General features: G+C 42.2%; 2 protein-coding genes across 6 annotated transcripts in view; one reads left to right on the top strand and one right to left on the bottom strand.

The window, feature by feature from the left end:
* LOC118774351 (stromal interaction molecule 1-like) overlaps nt 1–818 on the bottom strand; it is a 50033-nt gene extending 49215 nt beyond the window's left edge. For all 4 annotated transcript variants that reach the window (XM_036523671.1, XM_036523674.1, XM_036523672.1 and 1 more), the window contains exon 1: nt 299–818. The gene's annotated coding sequence lies outside the window, so the exon portion shown is untranslated. The remainder of the gene's footprint in view (nt 1–298) is intronic.
* Nucleotides 819–2464: 1646 nt separating this feature from the next.
* Nucleotides 2465–9514, top strand: LOC118774063 (rho-related GTP-binding protein RhoG-like). 2 transcript variants are annotated; one of them, XM_036523180.1, is made up of 2 exons: nt 2465–2543; nt 7534–9514. In XM_036523180.1, the coding sequence occupies exon 2, from the start codon at nt 7560–7562 to the stop codon at nt 8133–8135; it is 576 nt and encodes a 191-aa protein (XP_036379073.1). In that variant the 5' UTR covers nt 2465–2543; nt 7534–7559; the 3' UTR covers nt 8136–9514. The 2 variants fall into 2 exon arrangements, with proteins under 2 accessions (XP_036379073.1, XP_036379074.1); XM_036523181.1 differs by lacking the exon at nt 2465–2543 and adding an exon at nt 3223–3294.
* The last annotated feature ends 2665 nt before the right edge of the window (nt 9515–12179 follow it).

The raw sequence follows: 12179 nt of genomic DNA on the forward strand, positions 1-12179 counted from the left end.
TGGAGTTTTGTGTAAATTGATACTTGATTTGACTTTTTTTTCTTTCTCTTTTGTGTTTTTTTATTGCAAGCAAAATAAATGAAGATATTACTACCAAAACATTTGTAATTGCAATCATTTTCTGGGAGAAATTGAGCATTATCTGACAGAATTGCACTGTAACAATATTATGCGAGCTAATCCACGGGAGACAGTGCACCCCTGGATTTTTATATTTATTCAGTTATTCAGTGTTGAACCCCCAGCCCATACGATTAAACTTTGGGGGATATGCAAGAACGAAAAAAAAGATATTTACCTCTTAGATTCTGCATATGCGATGTGCTCCAGACTTTCTCAGATCGCTTTATCACGATCAGTAACGGGTCTTTTGTTCGGCCCGAATCCCAACAGAACCTCGTCTGTACCCCATCAGAAAGCAAATGATCTGCAGGATGCGGCGATTCCTGACCACGCTCTGCCTTCATGCGCCCACACCGCTGTGCAGCATGACAAGAGCCACTTGCGTGACTTCAACAAAAGCTCCCATCAGTTACTGAATCATATCATATCGATAACAAGGTAGTCACCAATTCTTAAATTCCACCCATCTGCGCATGCAATCCAACGGACGGTATCCGGGAGCCCTTCGGCAAATACGAATTCAAACTGCACTAGTTATTAGCAGGCGGAGAGTTGGAGATTTTCATGTATTCGTACTGACACGAAATGCGTCTTCAATACAGATCTGCCACGGTCGGTCGACCGTTTTCCTGCAACTCCAGCAGGGGCTCCGCCGCCGCTGCCGACTTCTTGGACCTCGGCTGTGTTTGTGCCAGTCTATCTGTGCGCCAGGGTCAACAGAGCATTCGAGTCCGCATTTCTTTTCTACGCCGTCTACTGGAATGGAGGTTCTTGTTTCCCTCGCCATGTTCGCGAAGTGAACCCTTAAAGGAAGTGCAAGTAGGCCATCTTCAGGGAGAATTTCAACGTTGCAGCGCGTAGAACTTGTAATGTGGGGTTTCACATACTGTATGCATATTCTACGAAAACTCTTTTCCCAGGTTTTTGGTCAATATGCTACATTTACTTCTGAATGTATACTACCGTACACCCAGAACAACATGACAAAATACGACCAGTCATGGAATTTGGTGACACGGAATGTAGTTTAATCACGTTTACACCTAATAATAGTCAATCTAAATTTTGAATTGATATCCCAAATTCATCGCGAACGACTTTTATAAAGTCTAAATGACAAGTACATCTATTCTCTTTTCCTGCAATATACTACATCTAGATATCCAGAAACTGAATTTCAATGGGCCAGCCCCAAATCTCAGGGCGTTTTCAGACCTATAGTTCGATTGCTTTGGTCCGCAGCAGGGAATAAATTGTTACAATGTTGCATAATGACGTAGGTTCGGTTCGGTTTCACATGGCATTTATTTATAAACGGACCAAAATTTATAAAAGAAGAGCAGACTGCTTCCTCATTGGTCACTTTGGTGTTTATGTTCCGGAAATAGATTAACGCGCCACTTTCCAATTTCACAATGGAGGGACAACTACGCGGGTTGATCTTGGCCCTAGCCATCGTTTATTACATCGTTTGCATTTATCACTTTAGGCAAATGATGCAGTTTGAAAATGAGGCGCAGCTGCGGATGGAAAATAATGTGTTGATGCGACGCTACTCTCGCAGGAATCACAGGCAGACGGGATGGGTTGGGTTCACAGCGCGTGTTTAATTAGCACTGGTAATAAAACAGCATAAGTAGGTTGTCAATAGATACAGTAGGCTACAATAATGTAAAGCGTCTCCTGCTCCACACTAGTCGCCAGCATAAGGAAAAGGGGCACAATATGACCATATAGTTACATATTAATCTTGTGATCGTATAGTTTTATATATGTTGATCGTATAGTATATAATGCTACACAGTACAATTACACGTATCGCTAGAACCCATTTGTCTTTGGTAACAAATTACCTGGCAAAGCTCAAAATACAGTGGCCACTTTAGCTATCTTGGGATATCAGAACTAGCTAGCTAAAAATACATTTCAAACCCATACAATCCAATTTAACGTAGCTACATAGCAATAAAACAGCATAAGTAGGTTGTCAAACAGTCATAGCTATTGGATAGTTTTGGTCCTGGTTGGTTCGGGTTGCTTTCTCACCAGTGGGACAGCACCAGAATTCGCCAGATGGTGCGGATCGAGACCACCTCTCTTTGGGGGTCTCGGGCGGATTATTTTGGTGCGGATCTGAGTGCGATTACTGCGTTCTGACCTACGCAAGCGAACCGAACCAAGGGGTCAAACGCACTACGGTTCGATTCAAACGGACTAAAGGCTGCAGGTATGAAAGCACCCCCAGAGTACATAGTCAAACAAAGTTTGGCACGTTTGTTTGGCCGCCTTTCTCAACGTGGGCGGTTACGCCTGCCAGAGCGTAGTTCGGAGCTTAGTGACTGGCTGAGCTGTGTTCGCATCTGGTTAATTGTGAAGCGAGGTCGAGTTATACGCGCTTCTGCAACGTGTGAAAAATCGAGGTAAAATAACTTATATTGACATCTATTTATTGCGCCGTTTTATGCACGAGAGAAGTCTCATTTGTTTACTCTGCACTCAAGACGTAAAAGCAAGCAGAAAACTGTTGTGTTACATAATGTGACTATATGAAACATGTGTCTATATGATTGTATGTAGCCACATGGAGGCAGGTAAGCACCTTTATCTGTCATCTTTAGCGGTATGATTTCCTACATGGCGAAAGCGGTTTTTTTCATAATCCGTGCTGTTTAGAAACTATGTTGATTAAATAAAACATTAATCAAAGTATGCCATGAAAGGGGAAGTAACTGACTACTAGCTGCAGTTTTATTGTGTTTTGGTGTGAACTGCGAGCGTAGAACTGAATTTCGAAATTGTTGGCAATGCAAGACGTAGATACATTTAGATTTACATATTACATATACAGATAAATTACACCGCGTTTTAAAATGAACTTGAACAAAATCCTTTGGAGTGGTCGACGCTTTAGCAAAGTTACTTGAAACAAAGTTTATTGAAAGAATGCAGTTTTACAAATTCCATGTGTTACGCCAGTGGTCATATTTACATACTTTGCAACTGAACTTCCTCATATATCAGTCTTTTTGTGCTGGACTTCCTCTGTGAGAATTGTATTCACTTCCTTTAAAGTGCAACTCCCAATTGTTTGACTGTTGTAAGACATCCTCGGACAGATACCTTGCCCATGAACCGATAGGAGAATAACTCCTAGAGAGAAGATTATGTTTGGTGAGTTTGATTTTTGTGACTTTACTTCCATCTGCGAAGATATTACATCATAGTTCAATCACCAAATACTAATCACACAATATAGGTACCCGACAGTTCAGTAGCTTTTTTAAATGAAAACAAAACGGAATGTGTCTTGGCATTCAAATTCCACTGCCAGAGATTGTTATTTACCAGATGGCAGTACAGCGTAAAGTCGTCTCCCCGGTGTATTTTCCCTATTTTCCTCAATAATTCCGGTCATGCTTTTTTGTAACAAGTGACAGATTATTCTTATGTCTGGAAACATTAATTAAAGGCTACTCCATACACAAATTTGTAGAATAAGTATTTTGGGGTTTGATATTTTTCTTCAGTGTTTTGTCAGCAAATAGTTATAGTTAGTTTTGTAGAATGACAGATGAGTATTAAACTAAGCTCTCAGCTATAGACTATGCCTTGCTGTATCTACACCTGATTTCATTTGAACTGGAATCCTATTGTGATGTTTGGCAGTGAATTTTTCATATTCCAAGCTTTCTTTCATCTTAATTAAATCAGCAGTATCAGACATATGCTAATAAAAATGTCTCTTGATTTCTGCAACCTTGGCAGGAATAAATATGATTTGGCTTAGATTGTGTTTAGACTGAAAGGAGGCAGGCCACTCCATCAGACCATAGTGTTATTTACATGTCAGTTTCTTCTCTGCTTTGAACTAGCTTTTAGATAATGCTACCCTGATTTTGATTTGACTTTGTGGCCAGACAATGAAAGTGGGTTGAAATCGTGCAGAATGGTGGATCTAAGTGTTTTGTGTTAGAATTACTGTGATGTGTGGGTGTACTGTCAAGCTTACTGTATATTGCATTTTCCCCTATGCTACCACTTGTGATAGTTTCACAAATGTCTTGGTGGTGGTGGATTACGTGACAAACGACCACTGTGAAATGATTCTGGGCCTTGTTTTTTGGCTCTGTTGATGTAATACACTGGCTGTGGGGAGCTGCTGTCTAAATGTTGTGAATGCCTTGAGCAATTAATTGGTGTAGATGAATAGCATGTGTATACCTGTAATGCACAACCAGGCCATTCTCTCTAAGATGATTTATTTGAAATATACTAAATAAGGTCATATATATTTTGTTTTGTTTGTTAAGGAAAACACAACTTATGGTTGCTATACAACATCTTCTACATTTTTAGGCAATGGATTACCCTAGACATTCCATGAAACATTTTATGCAAAATGCAACAGTTTGTAGCTGGAGGAGGCAGGTAATGTAGACTTTTGGGAGGGTTGCGGTAGTCTGTTTCAGTATTTCGACAGCACGACAGACGCATCACTTTCATTTAACGGCTCATTTAAATCTATTTGACTAAGAGCCAATTAGAGTGTGTTGAAAATCATATGACACAGTGCACCCTTAGTGCCGGCAGTGACAAGTCTAGTTTTACAGAGTTAAAAGTGTGAGGAAAACATCCAGTTAACCATCAGTTGGTGTATTTCAACATGCAGTGCTGAGCAATGGCAAGGATTCACAATCCTGATGTCACAGTGGATGGCTGAAGGTGCAGTTCCTGAACAGCTCCATCTAAAGAATAGCTTTGAGGCTACCAGAGGTGTGTCTTCAATCCCATAGTTCTCTGTAGCAGAGAGGGGCGGGGCTTTACAGGTCAGATTTACAGGTAACTACACAGAATGATATAATGTATAGATTGGCCTTTAGTATGTTCCTTTGCAATGAACTCCTCTAATTACCTTCCGTCTCCCGGTCTCTCTGAATCTCTCTCTGTCTACACTCTACATCAGGGCTAGTCAAACTTTGGCCTGGAAGGTCACAGTGTCTGCAGGCTTCCGTTTTGTCACTTGAGTGCTGATTCCTATCAAAGACTTGATTAAACCACTGTAGCTCAAATGATCAACTCTACACATTTGACATTCTGCCCATTTCCTGCATTGTGTCTCTCCCAGCACACAGCACACGGTGATATTCATCAGGCTTTTTTCACCTCACTGTACACCCTCTGTCACTTTCACCTGTGGCATGCAAGTGTTATACATGTTACCTCAGGAAATGTTAGCAGAGTGTTTTTTAAGCTTCCTCAGATTTTTTTGTTTGTAGTTCCCAAGTTCGAGTGTCCCTTGGAGGCTCCAGAGAGAGAGTACACCCCAGTTTTTGTAATGATAATATAAAACATGTCTCATTGAATAACATTGCAAAGTAAGAGGTAACAGCTGAAGTCATTATAAAGGCCAAAGTCTTTAGTCTTTCTAATGCTGAATGTATTAGAAAGGTAAAAGAAGAAGTGAGCCCTGGTAGGAAATGCGTAATGCCTGACAGGCTGGTTGATATGAGCAGCAGACCACGCACAGTAACCGCAGGTTCAAGGCTGAGAGGTCTTCAGCGTAGGCATGTCACGCACACGTTTCATTAATAGCAGCAGTTACTGTGCAGTCTCAAAGGCTGTGAACCTCAGACTGGTTTCTGCTTTACAGTGTGACATGAAGTGGACCTTGCATTCTGCGCAAATGTAACCAGTCAGGAAATCCTTTCACATTTTAAACAGCAAGAAGACAAGAAAACAGCAGCATACAGCTGCTGTCGTGGTTCCCTGTCACCTTTGAACCGAAAGCAAGATGTATTTGAGGCAATGGTTTCATACTTTCGCCTTTGGTGTCATAGTTTCACACTTTATTATGCAATCTCTGGACAGGAAATAGGTAGTAGACAATGGGGTTAACAACATGAAATTCAAAAGTGCATCTTTTGAAAATGTACTTTGGATATGTTCACATTGTTGCTTTGAATTAGTAATAACCATATTTGTAGTTTACTCATTGGTCTTATTTGTATTAACAAGCTGGTTGTATTATGACAGTTATCCAAAAGTGATTCATGTAATGATACTTCAAGCAAAAACGTATCCATAGTCATCCTTGCAGGTGTCTCTTGAAATGTGGTATCATACCTGCCAGTTGACTTCTGTACCCTACGTAGGTATTGTGGCCACAGGAAGGAACGCGGTGTGACTGATGTTAAAACAGCAGTGTCATGGTGGGGCTTCTCAGTACGCAGGGTACTGAGCTAGGGCAGCGAGAGAAAGAAATTCATACAGGCGTGAAATGGTGTTGCTGTTGTCTGACAACACCCTCCCCGAAGTCACTAGAGGGGGAGATAAGATCTGCTGAAGCAGAGGCAGAGCTGCAGAAAGGCCAGTGATGTGGTTGGGTGCGCTCTTGTGATTCACTGGGTATTGTTAATGTCTCATTTTGGAGGGTGTGAAGATCCTCCTTCGGCAACCACCGTTTCCGAATTCGGGCTTTAAAGTTCAACCGGGGGCCTTGTTGCCATGGTGATATGGGGGGGCGTAGTAGAGCTGGTCTGGCCGTAACCAACGCAATTACAAGTGTAGGGTTACCCTCATTCTCTTGCCCCAGGAGCTTTGTTAACATAGGTCTCATATACTCACATTTGTTTCATATGCATTGCCATATTCATGTAGTCTTGTATTTAAAGGATTTTTTCCCATGTTATATAATAAGTTACAGGCAAACTTCACACACTGAGTTGTAGGTTCAGACTTGGTTTAAGTCCACACCGAAACAACCTAAAACATACATTACTTTCCCTTTTTACATTTTTAAAGTGTTAATTAGATGAACAATTTTCAAATGAGGTAGATCTATTGTCTGAACCCAATTCTACTACAGTCTGTTTTTTTCTCTGGGATAACACTGATTGGATCTTCAGCATAAGGTCACAGGATAATGTCTCTCTTTTTGTTTCCTGTTCCTCCTTTCCATATGTACCGTTGATTTACATGAACCAAATGCAGCAGGGGCCTATTTTGTTTTTCTGCCTGGTTGCTTATTTGATGTGTGATAAAGCTGCACACAACTTTTATCCCGCACGGGGGATAGCCTTATGGAGTGGTGGATGACAACGGATCCATGGCCAAATTGGTTGTGGGTTCATTCCAACTAGAGTTCTGTTATCATCAAAGTCTTAACAATATATTCAATATTGCCACAAAACAACATAAGGTGTATCTGCTGTAGCAAACTGGCATGTCCTGCAGTACATTAAAATGTACAATGTCTTTCAGGACATTCTAATCAGGGAAGGTGAGTTGAAGGAATGAAAATGGAATGGTAATTGCATAGAGTGGGAACTTTGTGCGGATTGGCCTAAAGTTAGTTGAAGGCTTCCGGGAGCAGCACATATACAATATGTTCTCTCTCATGTTGTGTTTCAGTATGCTGAGGCAGTAACACGTCCAGAATGCAGAGCATAAAGTGCGTGGTGGTGGGGGACGGTGCGGTGGGGAAGACCTGCCTCCTCATCTCGTACACCACCAACGCCTTCCCCAAGGAGTACATCCCCACCGTCTTCGACAACTACAGCGCCCAGGTGACGGTGGACGGTCGGTCCGTCAGCCTGAACCTGTGGGACACGGCGGGCCAGGAGGAGTACGACCGTCTACGCACGCTCTCCTACCCGCAGACCAACGTCTTCCTCATCTGCTTCTCCATCGCCAGCCCGCCCTCCTACGAGAACGTCAAGCACAAGTGGCACCCGGAGGTCACCCACCACTGTCCCAACGTGCCCATCCTGCTGGTGGGCACCAAGAGCGACCTGCGCTCCGACCCCGAGGTGCTGAAGAAGCTGAAGGAGCAGAACCAGACCACCGTCACCCAGCAGCAGGGCGCAGCGCTGGCCCGCCACATCCACGCCATCAAGTACCTCGAGTGCTCCGCCCTCAATCAGGACGGCATCAAGGAGGTGTTCGCCGAGGCCATGCGGGCCTTCCTCAACCCACAGCCAGCCTCCAGTAAGAAACCCTGTGTGCTTTTATAAAGCAAGAGAGAGAAAGAGAATGAGTGAGAGAGATAGAAAGAGACATACTGAGATACTCATACTAAGAGACTTGTTACTGCAGTGATCATTTTAAAATTACACAATAATGTTACTAATGTAATTAGATGAAATTTCTGTTTTAAAAGAAAAAAAAAAACAGAGTTTTGCTTAGTGGATTTTGTGTTTGAAATTTGAGATGGGGGCGTGTCTGCTCTCCATCCTGGTGGAGGCCTGTATTGGTGTCTCAGCTCAGACTTGTGACCCTCATACACTGGGCCTGACATTCTGAGGATGGTGAGATTGCCCTGGCCTGAAGCCTAGACGTGCAACAGTGCTCTGCTCTCTGCCTCACAGAGAAATTCTCTGCATAAGCAGCAAATTCATTTTACCTGTATCTTTTTTTTCTTGATTCTGTGAAACCTCCTCTCTCTGTGCTTGTCATCTCTTACTGCAGTCCATGTCTTCCTGACTCATTCAGTCTCCTTTAAGAAATAGACAGAAGTGCTGTACACAGTGTCAAAGCTGGAGACCCAAGGGAGTTAAAATCAGGGGTGTCCCCGCTGCTTACTCTGGGATCCTACTGTTCCTCAGCCATGCTTCTCTACCCTGCATGAGGCCCCAGGCTCCAGCCAAATCAAGAAGAACGCTTCCCACAGGGCTCTTAAAGACAGTGCACTTTGAGTGAAATAAATGTTAAACAACAGAGGACGTGAAAGCAATGTGGCCATAATTGAACAGGGTGTTGAGTTTAGCTCCTTTGTGTTAGAGGAGCAATGACAGCTGAGGGGGCGACCTATTTCCGGATCTTTCTCAGACCATGAGTGAAGGATTTTCCTTGTCCCAAATGCATCAGTTCTTATGAAACTATAGTATGTCAGCTGGAGTTGTTATTGTGTTTAATTAGTGTGGGCATCACTCCCTCCCCTTTTTCCTGCCATATTTTTCCAAGGAATAATAGAAAAAAAAAACATTTACAGCTTTTCACTGATGAGTTGGAGAAGAATTTCTGTCACCCTCTGTAAGTGGTAGTTTGGCCTGACTGCAGTTAACCCTTTACTGCTTGGGGCTATTAAAATGGCACCTTGTGAATGATGAATTTGTCCAATTACTGGTGAGTTGGTCAATTCTGATTGGCGAGGATTTCCGCCACTGAGCGGCTTCATGTGGGGTTAGTTGCTTAAGGGATGGTGGAGTGTTGTCTACCTTCTGCTGCAGTCTCCTCATTTATCCACCGATTCTGCCCCTGTGTCACCTCTTTAGTCCAGCTGCAAGATTATTGCATTGCTTCCTGTTGGGCCTAGAGAATTGCTTGTAATTTTTCAGGGACAAAAATGACATGGTAAACACTGGCAACTATCCAGCTGAAAATCAGTGTTGTATGTGGGACATTTCAAAGACTTTGGTAAAAAACAGGACTCCCTCTGTTTTGCATTGGAAGACATGAATGTTTTCAAAAGAACCTTGTTTGGAAGAATATTTGAAACTGTTTGTGTTGCATTATCTCAAAAAATAAATGTTTTTGTTGTATTTTTTAAAAATACACCTATGACAAAAATTTTTACTTATCATATGTATTGTCAGTTGCTGTAGATTTTTGAGAATTTTAAAGGTTCCCGTTTCATTTGGTGTCTGTGTGTCATAGCAAAAGCTACAGTAATGAGTCTTGCCAAAATTTGTACTTGTTTGCACCACACAGTTGGCATATGCTGAAGATGTTACCCTTTGTTACAAGAACTTAGAGTGACTCTGTGAGCACCAGTGAACCAGAAAGCAATTTCCGGTTCCTCAGACTTCCTGTGTGGGCCAAGAAATTTTTAAAATGTACACACAAGCAGGCAGTCATGAATGTCATGTGTGACAATGACCAGACAGAACACTGTTATTCTGTGAAGAGTTGTATTCTGCATCTCAGACACAGTGGATTTACCAATATGACATGCAGTTCATCAGCTGCTCATTCAATGTAGTTATGAATTACCACAAGTGTTTTCATAATTTCATACTTTCATCTTTTTCTGAACTGTGGAAGCAGTTTCCATGGCAACAGATGTGCACTGCAGCTAAAATATCATTTATCATGTATAACCTGAAAGGTTCTGCCTATATCACCACTAGAATTGTTAACAGATGCTTATATATGATGGTCAACCATCAGCATATGTGAAGCAAAACTTCTTTGTACCTTAAGTCATAAAAGGCTACTTTTTGAATACATTTTAAAAATAATTTTCATGCCTTATGCTTGAATGTCCTTCTTCTAGATAAATCTTTTCCTTTTTATGGTTGGATTATAACACTTTTGGGTGGAACAATATCCATATAAATGTGTAATTCACTTTACATGAACTGAGATTAAAGTTATGTCTGAAACTGTGAGTTTTTATTGTATTATCCATGAACCCCCCCCCACACACACTTCTCTTTTCTTTCAGACTTCCAATAGGAATGTCAATATATATAATGTCAGCTCAAACATCTAAGGAAGATGCTAATGTTTTTCAAAATATCACAGACTGAATATTCCAAACACTAAAATACCATGAATAAGCAGCCAAAATGCACACAGCGTTGGCACAGGTTCACCAGATGAGAAACATAAATTTTCTATTTTCCAGATCCAATTCTCGTTTGGACTACTTTGTGGCTTTTTTTTATCATGCATGAATAAAAATAGTTCTGTACGGCTTGTAGTTCTATATCTGTTCATGTTCCACTCCATGGCCGCTCCACGCTTGCTGAATACTATACATAAAAATGGAAACAGAGTGAGCTGTTTTACATACGAAAACCACAGGCTGATTTTCCTATGTATCATTAGCCTTTAATCAGAAAGTCAAACAGAGAGAAAGGGAGACAGAAAGGGACTCAACAGCAGCTTCCTTCTGGAAAAAAACTCATACAGTGTTTATCTTGACTAGGCCATTCTGTTGGAGTGAAGTACTGGGGAGGAGGAGTTCTACCCCCGGGCTCTCGTACGGAGGTAGTGTTATGACTACAGCCCTTCTCTCTCGCTCAGAAAATCTCTTCCTTATTTTTAGCAGTGACAGTTTGTGGCAGTTTGGGCAATAATGGCTGTTACCATCTGCTGAAATACCAGGAAGGTATTTCAAATATGTTGAGATGTTGGAATAAGTTTTCTCTGGGTCCTCTGGGCCTACTTTCTGTGATCTCAAAGATATCCTGTTCAGAGAGCGTTAAAACCACTTTTACTCAAAACATTCTCACATTAACCACAAAGTTGCCTCAACAGTGCAGGGAGCGCAAAATGTTGGAGACCAAAAAAATTTACAGTAATAAGGCATCTTTTTTTTTTCATAAGTTACATTTTCAGGAGTTACAGAAAAAGCAGCTAGAGGAAATTCTCCTCTGGATCGTGCAGTAAATTTAGCCTCGGTCCTGCATCTCCACTTCCTCTATCTGCATCCCTGTGTGCGAGTAAACAAATGAACTTCCCTTTCCCCGCTCCCTGAGGCCCACAGGGCTTTATGGTCTCTGCACCGCTCAGCGGCAGGCCCCGCGGTCCCTCAGAGGCACCTTTGATGTCTGCAGGGCGACAGCACTGGGGGATCCTCTGCAGCTGGCCAAGGTCTACCGCATCCCACAGGCACCAGGCCCACGGGGGTTGGTGGAGAACCCTTCTTGGCCACAGCAGCCTGTTGTCTGTCACCTTCAGTGAAGTGTCAGTTTTTTATTCAGTTCTGATACAGAATCAAAATTTGACTTGGTCAGGGAAAGAGAAGTCTACACTAGCAATAAGTAACCTCTAGTCCCAAGGGGGCATAAAGGCACGTCCTGGAAGTCCCACCAAAGGTCAGAGGTTGAAAGGTGACTGAACAGACAGATGGGACCCACGAGAACTGGTAGACTGCTCATACACACTGCATATTCTTTGACAAAAACTTTCACCTGGTTCCACGCTTGTCCTACATGCTGCTGACTCAAACTCCCGCCTTCTATCTGGTGGTTAGATTTGGGGAGTAACGAGAAATGAGCAAAACACACCCATACACATTTTGATAAGAGACACACGCACGTAAATACCCT

The sequence above is a fragment of the Megalops cyprinoides genome, chromosome 3, assembly GCF_013368585.1.
Source record: "Megalops cyprinoides isolate fMegCyp1 chromosome 3, fMegCyp1.pri, whole genome shotgun sequence".
Classification (NCBI taxonomy): domain Eukaryota; kingdom Metazoa; phylum Chordata; class Actinopteri; order Elopiformes; family Megalopidae; genus Megalops; species Megalops cyprinoides.

Bases quoted from the DNA above. Each gene is read 5' to 3' on its own strand.
- LOC118774063 (XM_036523180.1), top strand. From the start codon at position 7,560: ATGCAGAGCATAAAGTGCGTGGTGGTGGGGGACGGTGCGGTGGGGAAG.